The sequence below is a fragment of the Bubalus bubalis genome, chromosome 6 (assembly GCF_019923935.1).
Source record: "Bubalus bubalis isolate 160015118507 breed Murrah chromosome 6, NDDB_SH_1, whole genome shotgun sequence".
In the NCBI taxonomy this organism is placed as follows: Eukaryota; Metazoa; Chordata; class Mammalia; order Artiodactyla; family Bovidae; genus Bubalus; species Bubalus bubalis.
Window position 1 is genome coordinate 74,733,180 of NC_059162.1, and position 23,774 is coordinate 74,756,953.

Here is a 23,774-nt window from a genome sequence, read left to right on the forward strand (position 1 = left end):
TTTTGTTTAGGACATTGCTTCTAGATGGAAATCCATTCCGCGTTCCTCGAGCAGCCATCATAATGAAAGGAACAGCTGCTATTTTGGAATATTTGAGAGACCGAATTCCTACTTAAATTGAAGTCATTACATAATCTTGGTCATGTTAATTCTTAGACTTCTTAAATTGATAACTAACATTTTTCTAAGGTATTATCTTCATTTATGATGGTGTAATCACGTATTGTGTTCATTTGTTCTAAATATTTTGCATAAGATTTATGCAAAAAAAAATTCACTCATTCCCACATAGCAAACAGTTTCTTCAAAAATGAATTTTTATTTATTATAGTTAAATATTTTTATAATGACAAAGCATTTTTGTAGTGATGGATTTTTTTTCCCATTTCTACTGTGTTACGTATATTATGACCAACTGACTTGAATACGACCATCCAATTTCTATGTTTTCTTTAAACTTATGTTTTAATTTCTAAATTTTCATTGACTATACAATTGAATTGAATTTTATTTAATACTGCTCTTTGGCATTTAAAAAAAATAAGGCTTTTCATTATCCATGATAAGACTTTTGTGATATGGTTGGTATCAGTATAAGTTTCAAATTAATATTTATTGTCTTGTTTTGTTTTAATATAGTTGAAATGTTTTTTCCTAGTCTTTTTCCCATGTTTCATGAAATCATTTTCCGGGGTTTCTAATGTCACAGAAATGGTACACAAGATATAGTTATTGGTGGAGAAAATAGTAAAAGTGTTGTTTTAATTGCTCTCACAATTTTGAATTTAAAACTTGATTGGACTTTTTTTTTAAGATGCTTTAGTACTAAGTTTCCATACAACAACCTAGTATTTCTAGATTCAACACATTTAAAGAAATTAGATCTGCATATTTTTCCCTCAGAGTGTGAGCATTTAAATGATACCTTCTGTTCTTTAAAAAAAAAATACTGAAATTGTATTAATTTTATAGATAACAGCAACAGAAAATAAGAGCATATACTGCATAGACATCTTAAAATGTGTTTTATTTAAATACTAAGCAGTTCCTTGTATGTATAATTACTCTGTTGATGTGTTCTGACCCTTCCTTGTTCATTTTTTTTAAATTTCCAAGGTCTTAATTTTTAAATTTGCTAGTAACGTTAATAAGACTAAATTTGTAGTCATGCGGTAATTTTCTAAAAAGTAATTTGTTATAGATGAACCGGATTTAATAAAAATTAAATATAAACATTTGTATTTACACCAAAAATATCAGAAGTAGGCTAGTCAGTCATTATAAAATGTACTATGTGATTCTATTAAGTAACCAATTGATAGACGGTATTAACTAGTTTATATAAATAGATGGGTGGACAGGTAGGTAAGTAGATAATAGATGGATGGATAGATAGCTTTTGGGTGATTGAGACATAATCATATTATGAAAAAAATCATTGCTAATAAAGATAAATACTACATGTTCATTAAAAAGTTACATTTTTCAAATATTGATTACAATGTTTATGTTTTTGGTTTAAAAGAAACATTCCCTTTTCATACAACAACTCTGTTGCTTCCTAAGAAATCAGCTTCCATATTAAACAAAAGACACTTTACAATAAGGTGACATTTTATTATTTATACAATAAAGAGACTTTTATGTTATTCAAAACACTTTTTTAAATACTGAAAAAGTTGAGTACATCAAAGCCGAAAAATGGCTTTGCTATACACTGCACAGCATTATTATAGTCCCTGTATTTTGTATCTGTACAGAAAGCATCTTCAAAATGCATTCTAATCACATTGTACACCTTTACTGTTTAGTGTCAATACATAAAATAAAACTGGAGAATACAGCTTGCATTTGCGAATTAACTGACAAAGTAACTTCATTGATTCAGTAAATTTAAAATATAGATCCATAGGAGTTCTTTGCACATAAAATGAAGCAGCTTTCAAGGTTGTCATGGTCTCATACAGCAAAAAAAAACATTAACTACATTCACAATCTATGTTAATAAAGTTGTAAATATGTCTTCATTCAGTTTTTATTTACATCAATATGTAGTTCAACTAAAAAGTACTGTTGTGATACAGTAGTTTTTTTTAACACATACAAAAATGACAATTTTTATATATAATTTAAGCTCAAAATCACAATTATCTCAAAATATTAATTACAACACAGCCATTTCAATTAAACATGTCATGATTTAACTTTTTATAAAATGGTAAAATTTTTTATTAAAGTAAGCAATTTGTTTCGAATTGGCTAGAGTTCACCATGTAGAAAACCTTAAATGGTAAGAGGTGTTTCCAGCCCCTCCCACCCAAATTTGTATACAGCCACCTAAGCTAGCAAAGAGACAGAAAAGGCCCCAATTTATAAAGATTAAGCCTCTTTTGCTATACTGCCGTGGCTTATTGTTTCTTCCATAAAAGCTTTACAAGGGGAGTGTCAATAAACTATGCAGTGAAATGCATGCATTAATATACAGTATGTCTATGTAAAATGTTAGCATTTAGTACACATTAAAATGTTCACAAAGACTGCAAAAGAAGTCATAAATAAAGAAGCACTTCTAAGATCTACCAATTGCAAATTGTAAACTTGAAAAGTACTTAATAATATAATGGAATTTCTTTGAACACAGATCCCAATTCAAGTTCTTTCTCTGGCTAAAGGAGCTTTAGTTACTTGGCCTTAAGATGTCACTGTTGTGCTGCACATATGGTAGAGAAATCAGATGTCATAAAAGAGTATGAGCCTAGAGACTGTCTTCATTTTCTTAAAACTGTGGCCCAGTGTTGCATCTCTGCTTAGGATTTAGTTTTTAAACTTACAGAAGAGTGAAATATTTCACTAACTGAATTATATGACCTCAAACGAAAAGTGGAAAATGTGTGTGTATGCATGTGTTTAGCATATGGAAAAATATTAAATAAATAGGTGGAATTAGAGATTCATTATACGATAATAAAAGGATTATGCCCCAAAATAACTGAGGTCAAAAGAAATCAACTATAAAATATTTTAGGAATGAAAGAATTTTCATGGATACTTAAAAATCCTAAAAACATAGTATCTAGTATCCTTTTAATTCCTAAGCCAATTAAAATTTTATCATCATCTTTGTTTAGAATTGCTGTTGTTAATTTAAGATTTCTTCTCTGAATAGAAGGAGACTGTAGTTCATATTATACTTGATTTATATACAGCTGGGTGGGGGCGTGCCCTTAGGTGGTTATAAAGTGGGAAAAATAAAACTACAGTACCTGCAAATCTTTTGCAAGGTTATTTTTGGTGGTCTTTAAAATTTATAAACAGAATTCAGTAGATTTTACCTCTCATTTTCAACTAAGAAAAAATTCCTCTTTCATACGAAGACAGTGTCATTGTCCTTAAGCTTCCTTTAGTCCCTTCTATACACTGAATACACAGAGAAACTTGATTGGCTCTTGAGATTAAAAATATGTGGTTTATGTATCAATTATTTTTCACATCAATACTAAGGCTTGCATTTTTGAGGAGGAAAACGTAGCTGAGGATGTTAACGAGAAATGCCTAAACATCATAAAGCGTATTAAACATTTATTGCATTCCATTGACACTAGGTGTCATCAAAGCTAAAATCAAATTTTCTAGAGTAAGACTTAACATAAAACATTTCTTTCTGCCCTGAACAGATGCCTTTCCACATTCAAGACCAGTAAGAGTCCTCTGTGTGGAAAGACTGCAAGTATTGAAAATAAAACTTATTACAGCAGTACATTCTGAAAATAAATTACCATAGCTGATACAGGAACTGCTTTATATTATATCTGCCTGAGAGTTTCATCTTGGTTTTCCTGTGGACTATTCAAAAATTACATAAGATTTCCTGACTAAATAAGGAAAGGGGAAGAGGGACAGAAAGACACAAAGAAATATAAGGTGATTTTTTTTTTTCCTCCATTCATCAAATACTCTTCCTAATCTAGCTAATATAATGGTCAGTTGACCTGCATACCTGGGCGTTGTTTAACTCATTACTTTACCTGTGCAAAATGAGTGTGCAAAGAAAAACACCTATGTCTGTCTATACAGAGACATAAAACCTGAGTTTCAATAAAAAGTTTCTAATATAAGAAAACTTCTTAATGTAGGAAAATAACTTTTAAAGGGCAAAAAATACCTTTGTACAATATAATCTGCTAACTTTAAAACTTCAGTGTGCATAAGCATCACATATTTTATAGGAGCCAACAAAAAAAGCAACCATTTACAATTTTCTTAACTATAGCTTAGATACCCATATTTTAATTTCTAATGTCTATTTTCATTCCCCTGAATTCATTAACTTTTCTAAAAGAAAAATGTTAAAAGCACATTCAGATATGAGGACTGTGATGAACAGTTCCTGATTTTTTCTAAATATTGAGGACCTAGGAGATTTGGGGTTGCTAGGCATATAACAATGCCAAGCCACAAAGGAATTCTAAAATTCAAAAGAAATATAATCTATTTTTAAAAGAAACTATTTGGAAAAATATTTTGTGGATAGAGTTGGGTCAAAGTCTGCAAGAAGCCATTCTTACCTGCAGGCTCCTTTCTGCAAATGATTCACTCTTAAAAACTCCTTTCTCTACACTCCATTTCCTTAGCTTTCGTTTTATTTCATTTCTTTAGTTTTCCATTCTTGAACCCTGAATTGTGCTAACTGAAGCTCCCTGGTTCACAATCAGCCACCAGGGACAGTGTCCTCTTCATTTATCTACGTCTTTATTAATCTCTCTTCAGGAACTCAGTTTTCTGGGATGACTTGCTTGCCCCCTCTCACATACCACTTAACTACCTATTGGGGGAAAGTCTGTTTAATCAATGTCCCCACTTATCATGAGATACTGACTTAAGGCTATTTCAAGATCTACATAATCCCTGGGATGTAAACATCTCAGAAGCACACTGAGAAAATTTTTTAGAAAAATGAGCGCAAGTTGGTTCTTCACTTTGCCCCCAGATGACATTGTCATTAATTATGCATTCATGTCAGTTAAGTCACTGACATTTAGAAGAGGAAGCCAACTGAAAAGATTTCAACACTTGCATCTGTAGTTGGATATAAGGGCCCTTTGAATCCTTGTATTGACAAGTGAAGGGACTCGGCACAGTTTCCTTAAGTGCTGACCTTCCTCTCTGGGGTCAGCAGGCCTGGTTTGGGGAATAGGGTGGGAAATGCATATGGCAGGGTAAGGACTTAGAGGCATCAGCTTAGGGAACTGTGCTCTCTTGCTTCCTGTTTATATGACACTTGCCTGAGGATCACTAGAAAAATTTTGAATTTGTGCAGAAAGCTAGAATCAGAGTCACACCTTCTCTGCCAACAGACTTGTTACCATGGGAACCAATGCAGAAAAATGAGAAAAAAAAGCTGGGAATTAAATATGGAGAAAAACTGAGAGAGAGTTAGTTTTTACATGGCAATTTGAGCACTTGAGATGTAAAGAAACAGAATATTCCTTGTGTGGCCAAATCAATGAAAGCAGACAAAATGACTTGTTGGTATCTGGTCCTGGAGACTTATCTGGGGATACAGGAAGAAAGCAGTAAGTGTGCTGTAGAATGGATAAGGGGGGCCTTGTAAAACCTCTGGTGATGAACAGCACAAATGTTAACTTTATGATCAAAGGGACCCTTCAAAAGGCATATGCGTGCTTAGCTTAATAAATGAAAGCAGCTTGCTGTAACAATTTTCACCTTTCCAAAGCCCCACACACTGCCTGGCAGGAGTATTGCACACCTAAAATGTTATTGCTTGAAACATCTTTTCAAATACTAAAAAATTAACAGCAGCAAAAGCAGCTTTCAAATCAGTGGTTCCCCCTGCCTCTCCACAAGACAGCTTTTGTAAGTAGAATTTAAATTTGTTTTATTTAGTAAATATTTATTTATCCGATACAAGGCCTCTGTGTGCCCTCTTTTGTCATTCTGGAGTTGATAATAAACTGATCAAACCAGAGTAGGATATCAGGACAATCTATAATAAGGACTTGGAGTTTCAGCCTATCCTGAGAAAGCAGACCTACATATTACACTTTCAGAGGCTCTAAGGAGACAGCTGTCCTATTCTCTAGTTGGGCTACTTTCTGAAATCCTATGATTAAATACCTCATTCTGTGACTTAAGCCTTTGGCCCGTGTTTAAGTATAACTGCCCTAAGAGAGGAGGGAAAGTCACACTATAGAGGAATTGATTTCACCTTTCTTGGAGAGCTAGTTTTCAAGTAGTGGTGAAACCCTTCACCTGACTCACCCTCCCAACATATGCAAAAGCTAAAAACAACATCACCCAGAAAGTAGGAGACAAGCCACTGTTGTACAGCGGTCTTTATCGGGGGGTAGGGGTACATCTAACTTCAAATGGTCTGAATAAAATATGCTCTTTGGGCAGTGCTAAAGTCCCCTGGACACAGATTTCACTAGAGATGCTTTCTTTCTCACTAATGACTTGCTGTTCTAGTTGTTAGAATCTCTTACTGAAACCTTTGACAGTCTCAACGAGTTGTTGAAATGCTAGAAGCCCATTAAATTTCTGCTTTTCCAGGAGGGCCTACAGGGTTCTGAAATCCAGTTAAACACCTTATTTTCTGCTACTTGCAGAGTTTGGAAGTGATGTTGATAATACATTTGAGTACAGTGTCCTTGCTTACGCTAAAATAACTTTTTACATCAATATTTCAGGGAGTTTCAGGATTTGAGACATCCATGTTTTGCAGGTAGGAAGCATTCGAATAGACTGATGTGGGACTAATCTTTAAAGCTCCATGAAGCACTAAGGACAGTTCAGCAGATCTGTTTCTGAAATAGGCAAATAAATATGATAGAATCTTGACAAGCAGTTATGCCTTGGAATTGACATACGCTATATAAGAGACTGCTTCTTTTAATTTCTGTTGTCATCTCTAAAATCAGTCAGCAGATGCCTAGAAGAAGACTAAATAGTCTGCTTTAAACTAAACAATGATTAGGTTTTTCTGCATCTTTTTATACTGACTGGACATACTTTGAACAACCTGAGTTCCTTCAGGCTGAGAGGCCACCTGATACTATTTAATAGTTCTACATCATCTGTTCATTCTTCAGATAAGAATCTGAAACACTTAATATCTCATGATGTACTGAGAATTTAAATTTGATTTCTTCATTTTTTTAAAACAATTTGATTTCTCTTCTCAATTTCCTGAGGTTAAGTGACTCCCTGATACATAATGTACCTTAAAGGGTTATAGACATAACTTTTACAGAGTTTTCTCTAGTTTATCATACAGTTCAGCATATAGTCACAAATAGCCAATCTTGCCCGTATTAGTACATTTTTTGCTTTAAGTTACCACAAGCATTTGGAAATCAAGAAAAATTGAATGGAATGATGGTGTCTGCATGGAAGGCATATGATGAATAAGTCTAGAGATCTAATATGCATTGATGACTAGTTAACAGTATTGTATTGAATATTGGAAATTTGCTAAAAAGAGTGTCTTTCAGGTGCTTTCCCCACACACAAAATGGCAACTATGGTGACCAAAGCGATGAGATGTTAGACTGACTGTAGTAATTATTTATGTATTTGTACATCAAATCATGTTATTATTGTACACCTTAAATATACATAATTTTTATGAAAAAACCCAAAACGTCACATGCCATTGCTGTTCTTTCTGGATTAAGGTGAGATGTTGGCTAAATAGTTCAATTTAATAAAGTAAAAAAATATGACCTCGCATATGGACCACTGACCATATGTAATTACTGGGCTTTTTTCAATACCTTTTAACCTTGATCTTCAGTAATATGCCCAAAGTAATATCTGAATGTCAAAATACCTCTGACTAAGAATTTAATAAGCACAATCTTATTTTCAAATTCAAGCATGCCTCACAGTCCATTGCATAGTTTTAATAATTCCCATTGTCTGAGTTGCTGCACAGAGACACTACATTGTTCACAAATAAAACCCACCAGCCACTTCGGCCACAATAGCAGCTAATTTTCCAGACCATGGTTGAACTCATACTTTTGACCCACCCACCTTCATTATACCATTGCTGTCCTACCTCTAGGCTAATCCTAACCTGAATTTGAAAATCCTTGATTTTTCATCTCAAATAGCGAGCAAAAACTCTGAAATTTTGTTGCATTAAAAACCATATCTGTTATTTCTCTGGCCAGTGTAATCTATGAGGAGATTTTCCCCTCAGAATAACTTGTGGAAGTTTATATGACTTCCACGTCTTGGTGCTTAGGAGATGATGCCAGGGCAGCTGCAATGGTCCACACTGGGGGACCTTTAGAGAAGGGTGTGAGGACTGACCACATAGGCATTTCAGCTGTCCATCTAAATGGTACATGTGAGATTTGGTCTGTATCGCCATAGTTCTAGGCAGTCTTTAGTCTTCTGCTTTCTAGAAAATTTTATCATACTGCTCAAGTGTTTTTTGTTTTTTCTGAATTCTCATGGGCCCTGTTCTGTTCTTACACAAAAAAGTATCTACAACCAGTCCATCCTGAAGGAAATCAGTCCTGAATATTCATTGGAAGGACTGATGCTGAAGCTGAAACTCCCAATAGTTTGGCCACCTGATGCAAAGAACTGACTCATTTGAAAAGACCCTGATGCTGGGAAAGACTGAAGGCAAGAGGAGAAGGGGACGACAGAGGATGAGATAGCTGGATGGTATCACCGACTCAATGGACATGAGTGCGTAAACTCTGGGAGTTGGTGATGGACAGAGAGGCCTGGTGTGCTGCAGTCCATGGGGTCGCAAAGAGTCAGACACAACTGAGCGACTGAACTGAACTGAACTGATCTTCCTAATATGAAGGTGTTTATTAATGCAAAGAGTGTGATCTTTTCTTTATGTACATAAGTATTTAGCATATGCGAGTCCACCAGAAGTATGTACATTTTTAAAGGTGTTTAAAACAAATTATTTTAAAGCAAAGATTTCAAGAGACCCTAAAGTTTAACTGTTGATTCTTCCCTTTCCTGAGACTGAGCTCTTTAAGTGGACAGTAGGTGTTTCTTATCAGGCTTTGGCTCAGTAGTAAAGAATCCGCCTGCCAATGCAGGAGATGTGGGTTTGATCCCTAGGTCAGGAAGATCCCCTGGAGAAGGAAATGGCTCACACTCCAGAATTCTTGTCTGGGAAATCCCATGGACAGAGGAGCCTGGTGGGCTATAGTCCATGGCATCGCAAAGAGTTGGACAGGACTTAGAGACTGAGCATGCACTGCACACATCCTGCAGTGAATTAGATTCTCCCTGTCACCTGAGACTTTGTCCTTTTTGATAAAGAACATATATGAGGGACAGGAACCTTGCCTTCCTAGGGGAACCAAAAAATATTCCCTGTCCACATTAAAAAAAAAAAAAAAAACACACAATAAAGCTGAAAGGAAGTGTTTGCCATTTTATTATTCTGGGAGAGAAAGTGATACTGCACTGTTCTCTGTTATCACCTTATATTTTGTACCTGTATAGTAGTATTTGGAGAAGGCAATGGCACCCGACTCCAGTACTCTTGCCTGGGAAATCCCATGGATGGAGGAGCCTGGTAGGCTGCAATCCATGGGGTCGCTAAGAGTCAGACACGACTGAGTGACTTCACTTTCACTTTTCACTTTCATGCATTGGAGAAGGAAATGGCAAGCCACTCCAGTGTTCTTGCCTGGAGAATCCCAGGGACAGAGGAGCCTAGTGGGCTGCCGTCTATGGGGTCGCACAGAGTTGGACACGACTGAAGCGACTTAGCAGCAGTAGCAGCACAGTAGTATTTATTAGGCAGGTTACGCGTCTGTCTTTCCATTAGACTGAGCTTTTGAAAGGAAGGACCATGGCTTATTTATATTTTTATTTCCCACCGTTCTCAAAATCCTTTGCTCATTAACATATGTTTATTAAATGCACAGCAAAAGAGATAAGTTGTTTTAATCACTGATAATTTTTCTTAAAGGATAAACACATAGATTGGCTATAGGACAAATCTTAGGATGGCTCAGAGGAAGACTTGGGAGATAATTACTTTGTCACCTCTCTAAGCTAGAGAACTATTCATATGTACATATAGGTCTGGATGAATATTCTAAATATGAGTATATATTATTGTGGATATGGGAAGTTTAAAAAAAAAAGAACAAGAAGAAGACATAGTCCCTTACCTTTCAGTATTTTATGATGATCTAGGTCATTTGGAGAAATATGTGAAAACCTAAAAAAAAAAAATTAGTACCTGATACTGTGTGTGTCTGTGTGCCTCTGTGTGTGAGAGATGCAGACAGAGAGAGAGAGATTGCAAAAGAGAGAAAGAGAGAGAGTCTTGAGTTTGAGTTTCTCTGAGAAATGGTCACAAACAGATTGGTAACATTTGCTAGCAACATTCATGGTTTCATGAAGAACACAGAGTGATGGCCTGCTAGGGAATCGGTCTTGATCACAATTACACTGTGTGATTATATCAAATGGAAAACACTTATTGCTAAATTGAACGACACCTTTAGTATGGCAAAAAATTATGTCCAAAGACTGGCTTTCAGAGATTAAAATAAGTAGAAGGACAGCAAGTAAAGACAAATGTTGCAAGTCAAGAACACTGTGTATAATGATAACATAGAGGAAAAATCAAATTTGGAAAATGGATCTTGCCCACAACCTTACAACTCTCTTTTATGGGTGATTCCTGGCTTCATGAACATCAACAGTAGTGAATGGAGTGTCAAATATGTCCATCATTCACTTATTTTTCAGTGAGGTGACACAGCTGGACAATTGGCATCCTATACGTGGTGGGAGGCATGCAAGGAGTGTATCAGAGGGTTGTAGGCATTTTAAGCAATTGTTCTTCACAACTTTCTTCTCTTCCCTCAGCTGCTTAGGGCTCCACACCCAACCCAACCTTGGTGATTTTCCCATTTGTTTTAACTAAAACCAGAGCTTCCCAACCTCTTTACATCATGGCACAGATAGAAAACGGTCATGCTTGTTCTGCACAATGGGGTATAGGTGGGTAAAATAGATGAGGTCTCTCCAGGCCCCAAGTGAAAGCAACAAGTCACAAGTCCATGTACTCTGAGGGGATCAATATCTCAGTACTTGAGGGAACTAAACTGACTGCTGGATAGAAAGCCCTCACCTCGAGTTTCTTCCCAGGAATACAAAGTTAATACTCTGTGTGTGGTGCATGCTTAATCGCTCAGTCGTGTCCGACTCTGAGACCCCATGGATTGTAGCTCGCCAGGGTCCTCAGTATGTGGGATTGTTCAGGCAAGAATATTGGAGTAGGTTGCCATTTCCTCCTCCAGGGAATCTTCCTGACCCAGGGATTGAACCCACATCTTCTGCGTCTCCTGCATTGGAGGCAGATTCTTTACCACTGAGCCACCAGGGAAATACTCTATATGTGAAAATACTTTAGGTGCTAAAGTATTTTAGCACTAAAACACTAAAGTATTTTAACCCTAAAACACTCTATATGTGAAAATACTTTAGGTGCTATTTGATATAAAAAAATCTAGAAATAAAAAAGTACCACAAGCATTAATAAACAAAACAAAAAACCTCACACTATTTGAGTACAGAAATAGTTTTCAAGTAAATTTTTTCTCATTATCAGTACAGATTTCTCCTAATTTTTGTTCTAATATTTAGTTCAGATTTCACAGCCAAAACTATCATGAAAAGCTCTTAGAAATCTAAGAAGAGAGGAAAAAAGATGATGAAATAGAAAATAAAGCAAATAAAACAAGGCAAAAGCTGTATTAAAAAGAATGAAACCATGGTGAACATCTGTATTTGCTTTAAAACGTGTGGCCATGTTGTGTACAATTAAATTTGTTTAGGAGATATTTTTCTCTTCTGAAAAGAGAGAAAGCACATTTGGTAAGCAAACCCAAGATGGTGCACTAAAATCAACACGCTTCAGGTCATAGAGAAGTTATTGAGTTGGCCAGAAAATTCGTTTGGGTTTTTCCATAGCACCTGATGGAAAAATCCAAGCAAACTTTTTGGCCAACCTAAAGCACCAACCCCCAAAGAACATTGACTAAATTTGCTAAGAACATACTATATTAGTAGTGGGTTGATCATGGGGCCAGAAGGAAACTGTTTCCTTTGGAGGAAAACACCAGAGGATTAAATAGTTTTACATAGACTTTGGGAAGGAACACTGTATGTTCTTTCTACCTTTGCTTGGGTTCAGAAGAAACAAAGATTAAATGGTTGGCAGAGAAATACCACAAACAGGAATAAATAGGCCTTTGGTGGAATTAGCACAGAGGAGGACCAAACAAGGATGATGGCTAAGCCATCGCTAAGCCATGAGAGTGAGGATATAATTATAAGCTTAGAAGAAGTAAACAGAAACATTCGGTTTTTAAACAATGATCTAGCCAGTAGAGGCCCTGACATTCCAAATGTCTAAGAACCAAAATAGCTTGAGGACACAGGTCACCAAGGCTTCTAGGGGCTTTATGCCTTCAACACCCAGACATTCTGGTTGAAAGAAGGGAGGTTGGGGGAGATTTTAAACCATCCCCTTGAATCTGATTATCAGTTTATGAGATGTATTTTGAAATACATTCTGTATTCAGTTTATAATACATAATATCTGATGATGCGCTCAGTCGGATTTTACTTTTTGTGACCGCATGGACTAGAGCCCGCCAGGCTCCTCTGTCCACGGAATTTTCCTGGCAAGAATACTGGAGTGGGTTGCCAATTCCTCCCACAAGGGATCTTCCCTACCCAGGATTCGAACTTGTGTCTCCTGAGTCTCTTGCACTGCAGGCAGATTCTATACCACTGAGCCACCAGGAAAGCCCAAATCTGATTATAATATTATATTAATTTCTGTACACATAGATAAAATGAAAAATTAAGAATTTATGCTGGATACCTTGTTACTACCAGGTGTCACCTGGAAATAAAGCTGTATACGTATATACACATATTTAGATTTGGACTAGTTTTAGATTTACATAATCAAGATTATGCTCACTTCAGTTCAGTTTAGTTGCTCAGTTGTGTCCAACTCTTTGCAACCTATGGGCTACAGCATGCCAGGCCTGTATAGTTAATTCCTGATGTTTAAGTTTTGGAGGAGGTCATCTAAAAATACATATTTTAAATAATTTGTGGTAAATATCTTCCCACATATTTGGAATGAGCATATAGGAAGGAAACTTGTTAAAATACCTCTACAAAATATTTGGAGAGCCAAAGGAGGTTAAAGAACAATTAAACTGGCAGATGTCATAATTAATCTGAACTGGAATATCAGAATTTAAAATCACACACTCACTTGAAGTTGAGAGAGAGACTCTTTCTTTCTGTGGTTGGGTCCTGGGTGGTTGGTAAAACCTGAGAAGTGTAGTCAAAAATATAGAAACTGATTAAAATAAGCTTAAAACTTTTAATTTTTTGCTTGTATTGTTTAAATTTAGAGCATTATTTCAAACTAATTCTCTCAAAAGAGTATGAAAAAGCGTGTTAACAGTTTTAGCAATAGTTTATTAACACTTATTTATTGTTCTATCAGCAGGACTGGTATAAAAACGGACTGTCCAGAGTGGGGTTATCCAAGCTACAGACTTGCTGATTGAGATACATAAAATTGTACTATAGATATAAGGGCTCCATCTAGTGGCAACTCTTCAGAATTGCATACGTATTCCTACAAAGCATGAGTCTGAGTGAACTCCGGGAGTTCGTGATGGACAGGGAGGCCTGGCGTGCTGTGATTCATGGGGTCGCAAAGAGTCGGACACGACTGAGCGACTGAACTGAACTGAACATGACTAAAAAATTATCCACCACATTATAAAAATAACTTGTTATAAATAATGATGAAATGAAACATATTTCTAATATATGCATTATTTTTCATCACTTTCTGCCAGGAGAGAGGGAGGGTGAGGAAGGGAATTCCAGGGATGTCTGAAGGGGGCGTGGTCACCAAGAGATGAGGCTGTGTTTGAATCTGGGTCTGGTCTCTGCCATCCAATTCCTTCCGTTCCTCTCTATCATCCCCATTCGTTCCCCTTTCTCATTCTTACTCCCCTAATAAAACATTAATTTTTCCCTTTCATCCAGCCTTTTATTACTCTTCCTCACTTTTCTAAAAACTTTTACTTAAAATACAGCACTCCAGCTCTTCTGAAATACTCTTACCCACTCACTAGTCTAAAATATTGTTGCTCTCTCGATTAATACTACCCTTTTCATTTTCACTTCATTTTTATTCAAACAGAAATTGGCATTCTTTTCCTCATGTAAATACATAGAGAGTGGGCTATAAGACCAAGCTGGACAGTTTGAGGCACCCTTCTATCAAAAAAAAAATGATTTGAAATTTCCTTCAGGATATATTAATGGCTTCTAGATACAAAATGTCATTAAAAGAAGCCCTACACAGCCTGTTAGCAAGTTCTCCCCATACAAAGAAATTAAAAGGCAGAGGCAGATGGAATAATTAGTATTATTAGTATAAATACAGCAGTAATGAGAAATAGATTTAATGTTTGAGACTGATTGAATTCTGTAATTCAATTTGCTATGAAACCCAAATAGAAACCCAAATGGGAAATGCTGTTGAGAGAAAGCTAAGAAAGAAATGCTTTATTTGTAAGGAAAGCAAGATCCTATGAGGTAATAAAGGAATTCTGGTTAGGAGCTTACCAACCTAGTGTTCTCCTAACAGACATTCCCCGCCCCCCGCCCCCCACCCAGGGGTTGAATTCCAATTTTTTTTTTTTTTTGCCCCTACAAAGTACCTAATGAAACTAATAGCAATGGCAGTAGAAATACTTTTCTTTCTGCTTTGAGATCAGCAGGCCAGATTCTGATCTCTATAAAAGTTTGGGAGGGGGCATGTGGTTTTATTAAGGTAATCAGCTTTTCTGTGATCTCTGTACACAGTTAATTATGTTAATTTTAAAGCTTTTGCAGTAGCCTGAGAATTCTGGAGTATATGACATTTTGCTTTAAGGATGAAGATAGTGGAATATTCCCATGAAAGGATCCAAAATGCAGTGTGAAAATATTGTTATGCTGAACTATAGCTAAAAGCTGTGGACAGATTTGTCTTTATTCTAGAACAGGCAGCGTTAGGCAGTGGTTTCATTAAATTTTAGAGCTAAAATAGGGTTAGGGATTCTCTCTTCTCAACTACCTTTCCCTAGCCATCCCTATCACAACTTCTTTTACTACTGCCCACTCTCCAAATTGTAAAGCTTGATAAAGTGATCTACCAAGTCACAGTGTAGAGCTGGAATAACGCTAAATAGGGACCCAAAGCCAGTTCTAAGCATGCACTTTTGTGTCCTTGGTTTACAAAATCACTTGACCTCTCCAGGTCTTGGGCCTCTGGTACAATGTGGAAACAGGGCTTGATTATCTCTAAGGTGCTCTAAGACCAAGACCATGGCTCTATAAGTTTAACCTTTGCATTCATTTCTCTGGGAGATTTCTGGCATCCATCTGCATGACTTCTTCCAAGGAGAGAAGACCCAAATGAAATCAAAAGGATTGATACGATGTACTCCAATTAAATGAACAAAAGTTGTTTCTTAAATTTTTGGATGGTGTTTAAGGTCCTTAGCTTCCCTGGTATTCCAGCTGGTAAAGAATCCACCTGCAATAGCTTGATTCTGGGGTTGGGAAGATCCCCTGGAGAAGGGATAAACTACTTACTCTAATATTCATGGGCTTCCCTGGTGGCCCAGACGGTAAAGAATCTGCCTGCACTGTGGGAGACCTGGGCTTGATCCCTGGGTTGGGAAGATCCTCTGGAGGAAGGCATGGCAACCCACTCCAGTATTCTTGCTGGAGAATCCCCATGGACAGAGGAGCCTGGCAGGCTACAGTCCATGCGATAACAAACAGTCAGATACGACTGAGTGACTAAGCACATCACAAGGTCCTTAGAAAATATAAAAGGGAAATCAAATACAACTGTTGAAACACAGCACAAGAACCTAAAAGGTCTTAGAAGAAATGCTGAGGAGGAGAGGAAGATTGGGTTAAAAGGGAGAATTGAAGAAAGAAAAGAATGAATTGAGAAAGTGAACATTTCATGGTTTAAAGTTGTTATGTAAATCGAACATCAACTTCTTGTTTAGTCCAGTAAATGTGTTTATGTGCCAGGCCTATCATCCACTTAATCACTGAACAAATATTTATTGAGCACCTGCTATGCTTCTAACACTCTACAGGCCCTAAGGATACATAGAAAGCAAAACCAGATGTGCCTCCTCGAAGCTCTTCAGTCTAGAATGCCTCTTTTAAGTATTGTCTGATCCTCCCAAGAAGCATCCAGGTTTTAAGAGAGGAAAGAACAAAGGTATATCAAACCTGTATGACTGAAGGTAGAATGTAATAAGTACTATAAAACCTACAAAAAGTAATATGATGGTATTAATATTAGGGAGAGAAACTTCTTCCAATATAATACTAGGGAAATTTTCATGGTGGTAATCTTTGAACTGGATCCTGAAGGCTGCATATAATTTTGATACTTTACAAAGAGAATGGGGAGAGGAAGACATTTCAATAGAGGGACCATTGTGGGCAAAAAAGTACTCAGTGAAAGGCAAAGATTTTAGGTGTCCAAAACACTGGTATGGGGGCTTCCCTGGTGGGCTAGTGGTTAAGACTTTTACCTCCCACTGCAGGGGGTGCAGGTTTGATCTCTGGTCTGGGAATTTAAATCCCACATGCCACATGGTGCAGCCAAAAAAAAGACAATAACAATAACCTCCCCCCCCAAAAAAAAACCTGGGGAAAAATTTTACCTCAATAAAATTGTTAAAAAAAAAATAAAACACTGCATATGCACAGATTGAATGAAAACAAGTAATTCCTAGATTCAAATAATCAAACTTTTCTTGAAAGAATAAACAGATGTCCACGATATGTGAATGTCTGATCCCACTTAATGCAAGCAGTATTTTCATGGGCTAGTCTGAACAGCACTCAGTAAAATACTTTTCACCTCACTGAAGTAAGTGAGGTAAATAAACATGACATGCAGCCAGCTGAATGAATATTCAACTCATTGCATTTCTCCGTGGGTCATGAGTGATTCTAATATTGATCCTCTGGACTCATGCTTTTTGATGGCCTGTAAGAAGCAGTAGTCATAGGAGGGATCCTTTGGGTACATTAAGCATAGAAGAATCTCTTCAATCAAACACATCAAGCCTTTAAAAATACAGCTTCTATCTCTTTCTTCCATCATGTCAGTGACATACAGGCACAGTGCAGAGCCAGGTTGAAGGATATCATTTTTTCTAATAGTCTCTCTCTTCTCTGGAACAAATTGGTGAAATTTTCTTTCACAGATTCAAAGGATTACAGTTGCTATTTATCTTGTCCAGTAAGGCATCCACTCTTGCCACTTCTAGCCTCTCAAATATTGTCCTAAGTCTTGGGAAATACTCATATAACCTCCCAAAGACCACAGAACCCAGTAGGAAGACCTATTTATAGCTCCACATGTAACCTGCTCAAACCTCAAAGAGATTTGACTAGATAAGGATGCTGCTTCCTTTTGCAACGCATGGGCTGAGGGCAGAGGCACAGGGACTCACCATATGGCCGTGCACTCTCTTTGATCGGGAAGTTCTCCCATCTTTTCCCTTGATTGTGAGATTCTGTGCAGAGGAGACCATGTTACAGCCCTCATAGTGCCTGCTATATAGCTGATGCTCAACAAATATTTGTTAACATCACATTTAATGTTTCTGTTATATTCCTCAATAAACTGTCCCCAAATGTTTTGAATTTATGAATGACATATCTTAGGCATCTGAGATTCAGCTACAGTTCTCCTATGGAGGAATTACAGAGTTTGCTGATGAAAGTAAGGCTCTGTACTAAGATGTTTTATTCTAGGTATAGAGTTACTGGACTATTTTTAGGCTGCTTACTCATCCAGTTATTTTGAAGAAGGGGGGGAAAAAAAGCTGACACAAATAATACAATTGTGTAACAAGGATAGATTTGAGAAAAATATACTTTTTCAAAAGTAGAGAAAGATTGGATGATTCATTTAACTTTTCCCCTCAACATCCTTTCCTACAAACATTAAAAGTTACACTAGCTTAAAGAATGAAATATTTTAAAAGCCTCCCCACCCACAGAAAAAGGGATAAGACTTTCACCTGCAGAGTCACAGGATTTCACTGCTTTCTACATAAACACTGCTTGAATTTCACAATCTTCTACTCTGAGGTGCTGCTATTAACAAAATACAAAATTAGGCCAAGAAAAGTGAGTTATGCAGCCCAGGAAAATTAGGGGAGGTTGGTGTGGCTGTAGAGATAACCTTCTCATCTGTGCCTGCTTTACATCCACGTCTACTTCTTATCTCGTTCAGTGCTCATCGGGTTGTTGCAAAGCAAGAGCTCACTGTTACACATCAAAATCCAACAGAGAAAAAGCTACCAGATAAAATAATGCTTCTAAAGATAGGGCTGGTGAATTATTTTCCTTCTCTGTTTTTCTCTCTTTACTTCCTGAAGAACTGCTCTCAGAGAAGATTATGATAATCACATAGTTAAAAGCCCAAGGCTTTAATAAAATTCCTAGGTTTTCATTTACTCTCTTTATTCAAAACTTAAGGTAGACTTTCTCCCTCCATTTATCAGAAATCTTTGAATTCTCCAAAGTTAAAATCATGGAGTTTATACTATCACAGGACAGTATTTCCCAATCATTCTCTTGCAGACAGTGTCAAAGGTGAGGACGATTGGAACCTGTCCCCATGACAATCAGCTGGGAGCCTCAGAGAGTGTCCTCAATGTAGTAAAATCCAACGTTTCAAAAACAGAAGTGGAAACAGTTCTATTGAAGGCCTGCCAGCTTCACCCTTGCACACGAGCTTTGTTTGATGCTGTCAGAGACATAATCCATGCTCCACCTTTGAGCCTTGGTTAATGCTACTACACTAGGTTCCTGGATCACCCAAGAAATTTCCTCCCAAACCGGAAGCTGGAACCATCAGTTGATAGTCAGGGGTCTCCAAACAGAACTCTAAGGGGGCCTCTTATCCTTGTGTCAGCAGGACAGAAGCAGTCATCTGCCCTTGGAACGTCGTGGGGAGTTGGAGGTATGGATCTATAGCAGCAACAGCAGTGAGGAAGACAGGTCAGTTTTGCATTCTAGAACCAAAAACAACCCCAGAAGGTTCGGAATATAACTAGAAAGCTTGATTGGATCTGCCGTAGTTTCGTATGGTAGAGTGTTTCAAAAAGCATTCTCTGAAGAGTTTAGATCAAATGAGGTTGAAAGGATGCCTCGGAGAGGTGATGACCGGGATCTCCTGTAATATTGACCTACATGCTTTCTTTGTTGCACATTTATTTTTCCACAGCCCACACTCTATTTTCTCGCTGTAATGAATACTTGAGGGATGGTTGTGCTGAGAGTGATGGGGGCAATACTCTGGGCCAAGCCAGGATGCTTTTCTGGGTGTATTACTAAGGAAAAAAGTTCATGCAGATTGAAGATTTCCTCCCAATTCCCAGATGATCAGGTAACACTAATACAACCAAAAGAGAGGGCACATCACCAACCCAGCGTTTGAACATTTTATTAAGCCTCAGAATGATTTAGCATTTCTGTGAGAGGAAAACTCAACCTTGTTTTTCTTGATACTACATAAAGGACCTGTCTTCTTAACTGATTAGATTTTATTATGTGCATAACTTTTTACTGACCCAGTGTTTCAAAAAACCTGTTATATGGTCAGTGTATCAGGAATCAGCCAAAGATGTTGATTGAATTTACCAAAGACTTAGAGTGGTGGTCCTCTGCCAACATGGTTTTTCATCTGGTTATGCTGTGGTGCCCTTTGCCAGGTGTGAAGTTGTCAGAATAGACTCTTGATCTGTGTGTCAACAAGGGGCAGAGATTTACTGAGGACAGCATTAAAAGTCAATAGAAAGGCAAGTTGGCAAACACACACTGTTTTCCAAGGCTTTAAATTGTGGTGGAGCTATTAAATTGACTTTGTGATTAAAAGTAAAATGTTTTCCTTCATCAGTCATTTTGCCAAATTCAGATACTTTTCATGTATGAATATATAAAATTAACTTTTTCAAAGTTTTCCTTCCTTTGAATACTCCCTCTCTTTAGCTCACCTATTAAAACATATCTCAGTCCTGCTTCTAATATGTAATTATATTAGTGATATATGTGGAATCATCTTTAAGGTTAAGAACTAATCAATCCTGATTTGTCGCTCTCTCTTTAAAACTGCTTTCCATCCTGAAGGAGGTAATCCAACATTAGGCCCAGATTATTTGACGTCTATATAATTACAGTTCTTATTAACTGGGACACATATATGTGATAGATTTCAATAAGCAATAAATTATCATGATATAAATATTTGTATGTTATACTGACTTTCAATATTTCTTGTCAAAAAGATCCTTATATTTTGAAAGTGTTATGTTTGTTTAGGTAGCTTGTGTTGTCTGGTAAGCTAGAATTATCATAAGAGAGCTTTGGTGATAATGTATGATAAGCCATGTGAACAGTAAAAAAAAAAAAAGTCCACTAATGTCTATTTGGCTTGCAAAATCTGCAACAATTCTACTAGTAATTTTCAGTGCTTATTCTTTTCACCTAATACTTTTCTCATTCCCTCCCATTATGTCTTACTCATGTCAGGTATAAGACAGCTTTCTCAGCAGAAAGATCCTAATAAAAATCAAAGACCAAGGTGAGTCTATTGGAGTCATCATGAATTCCACCCCCTTTTTTGTGGCTGTTGATTTTTCTTTTTTAAAGGGACACCCTTAACTTTTGCTTGTTCTTTTTTGTTAGCATAAACCAGATGCTAATTCAAACAGCAAAGCCAGTCCTTCCAAAAAAACCAATACCACAAATTTGTGTATTATTGGTTTTGGTCACCCATGGAATCAATAAGACTCTTCCCCCTTAAGTGATCAATGATTTTTTTCAGTCAACCTAAAAAAAAATACCTCTTTTCATTATTACCTGCCTTTTTTCAGTATGCAGCATGGCAGTACAATTGACAATGAGGTGCTTTGCACATCAGCTTCCTTTCCAGTTGGTCAGGGGTCCCTTTTCTCTTTTTCTCATTTCCTGAGAACAGGAAGGAGTAAAGCATGGCCCAAGACAGTGTTGTCTGTCAGGAGTGGCAGAGGGTTTACTAGATCATGGTTCTCTCCACTTGGCCTCAGAAACATTTCCTAAGACCCTGTGTTTGATGTGGAAACCTGACATAAGGAAAAAAGACTGGGAAGTCCTTTATCTGGCTCTTCTCCCAATTATCCCACGAAAGATTAACAAAACTAATGGGGTGACTGGAGCTGCTTCATGGCTACCAAACTACACCCATGAGCTTGTTTCTCCTTTAAGTGATCTTGGGAAGACAGTGAGGGCCTCGATCTTGACTACTGATGATCATCCTAATATAGTGGCTGGTATGGTAGTTTGGTGTGAGTTTTTGGCAAAGAATAAATTAGGCTCTGAAAGACATTTCTCATCAGAAATTGTCAATATATTAAAATGCATTTAAAAGTTACTTCTGGGAAGCATATTAAATAGGCCAATCATTCAATCATTTGCTAAATATCAAAGCCTATAAAATCATAGTTTAATGTCACCCTGACATAAAGCAACATCAAAATTAGTGCATCATCTATAAAGTGAAGTATCATTTGCCTTCAAGTGACAAATTCTATTGCCAAAAAAATACCACTGTACTTCTAATAAGTGACACTCATTTTAATAGACCCTACAAAAATACAATATTTTCAATGTCCCCCATAAAACAGTTAACTTACAAATATTACTCTCAGAGCTTTGGTGACATCAATATGTGATACTGTTGTGAAAATCGTAACAAAATACTTGGAACACTGGCATGTAAAGTAAATTCATTATATATATTTAAAAAAGAGAGCTATGTCAAAATATGAGAGAGAATGCATATAACCAACTCTGGGAAATTATTCTGGAATGTGAAATTAATATTTTAATCAAATGAATGACTAATACATAAAAGAAACAGTTTTAAAGGGTTATAAAATGGATTTTGATCATTTGTAAAGGAAAACAGTTCCAATGTAAAAATAACTAATTCTATATTAATGATGCTCATCTTGCTCTTCAGTGAGACAGAATTTAAGATTATATGTACTTTGCAACTTTTTTGGGAAAAAAGATATTTTCTCTACTTTGCCCTCCAAGGTGGGCATGGAAATTAGTAATACAGATAGACCATGGCTCTGAGAAATTATATTTGAAGTTTCATATTTAAATACCAAAGTTTATTTTATCACCCCCATAACTTTCTAACAAGTCTTTCTTAATGATAAATTTTATCAATACCCCAAACTCATTTAAAATGATTTAAAAGTAGCAAATTGGATAAAGCAACACACAAATAAATTCCACATTTACAAGTAAAGAAATCACAGGGCTACAGTTTATAATCAACATAAACTTGAAAGAAATAAAGCAACACCTTGCTGCCACCCATCATTCACTGCTTACATTTGTGGTGAAAAAGATTTATCTACAATGACCTTTAGTCTGTTTCTTAACTCTGTCTGTATTGTAATTAGCTAAAGGCATTGAACAAATTAGGTTGTTCTATCTTTTATTCAGGTCCCAGAGGTAAATGGCTAACTGATGAAATATTTCACTCTGTGTTATGAGAATTTAGCAAATGAATATGGAACCAAATATAAACACTTTATACCATATGTACAGTTACTTTCATAAGGCATTATCTTGTAATTTTTATTGAAAAAGATTCAATATAGTAAAGTCTTATTTTAAGATATATTTTCTTTCTCAATCCGAGATGTTTAATTTATGAAAATATTGTTTTTTTCTCTATATTCTTTTTGTTTATATGCCAACATATACTTTGTGCTAGAAATATTTTATGGGAATTACAATTCTTTATATTCGTATTTTCTATATAAAGGCATATACAATTTTGAGGCAGTGTTTCTGATGGAGAGCAGAATTCATAAAGAGCTTGTGTGTGCTTCCGTGCTCCGAAATTATATGAAATCCACTTTGAGAAGAAACTTATTCAATTAAAAAAAAAACAAAATCAAAACTAAAACTGCACCAATGCACAGCCAGAGGCTGACAATTAAAACTAATACATAACCACATGAACATCATATTTATATAGTTAACATTTTTAAGGATGATCAGTGCTAACATTATAGTATTATACATTTGGCACTAATGTTTGCCATTGGTCCAGCAATTGGCAAAATTTGTTTCTATGTATAAATTTATTTGAACATTAGGTCTGGCTAGACGTATCTTCACTATTTATAAAAAATATTTAGACAGTAAGCTCACGTTGAATAACTAGGTCTACTGTGTTCTGGAAACTCTTCAGTAGTAATACAGCTTTTTCGTGTTCCATATGTACAAAACTATGTCCATTGGCCTGTAAACACACAAATAAAACAGGGTCATCAATGCAAGATACTTGTTTATCACATTGTTGTTGTCTCTAATAATAAGATTCAAGAGAGTATGAGCAACCAAAAGTCACGTGTTTTTAAACTTCACATCAGAATTGTAACTATGGAAACAACTAATTAATTTCACCCAGTTTCAACTCAATTTATTAATCCAACAAATACTTATCAATTATCTAGTATATCCTACTTATGATTGTCCTAGTAGTTCAGTTCAGTTCAGTTCAGTTGCTCAGTCATGTCCGACTCTTTGCAACCCCATGAATT

General features: G+C 36.3%; 2 protein-coding genes across 5 annotated transcripts in view; one reads left to right on the top strand and one right to left on the bottom strand.

Annotated features, from left to right (window-relative positions):
- The window catches only part of LRRC40 (leucine rich repeat containing 40), a 40,293-nt gene extending 38,801 nt beyond the window's left edge, over positions 1 to 1,492 (top strand). Inside the window, exon 15 of the mRNA XM_045166128.1 lies at positions 11 to 1,492. Coding sequence (XP_045022063.1) covers positions 11 to 116 — 106 coding nt within the window. The 3' untranslated portion in view covers positions 117 to 1,492. The remainder of the gene's footprint in view (positions 1 to 10) is intronic.
- Positions 1,493 to 12,794: 11,302 nt separating this feature from the next.
- Positions 12,795 to 23,774, bottom strand: part of LRRC7 (leucine rich repeat containing 7) — a 609,335-nt gene continuing 598,355 nt past the window's right edge. For 2 of the 4 annotated variants that reach the window (XM_025288475.3, XM_006077621.4), the window contains exons 27-28: positions 23,383 to 23,473; positions 12,795 to 13,380 (exon numbers count right to left, since the gene is read on the bottom strand). In XM_025288475.3, coding sequence (XP_025144260.3) covers positions 13,310 to 13,380; positions 23,383 to 23,473 — 162 coding nt within the window. In that variant the 3' untranslated portion in view covers positions 12,795 to 13,309. Of the gene's footprint in view, positions 13,381 to 16,771; positions 19,910 to 21,534; positions 23,474 to 23,774 lie in introns of those variants that run through there. The other 2 variants (XM_045166132.1, XM_025288482.3) reach the window with 2 other exon arrangements.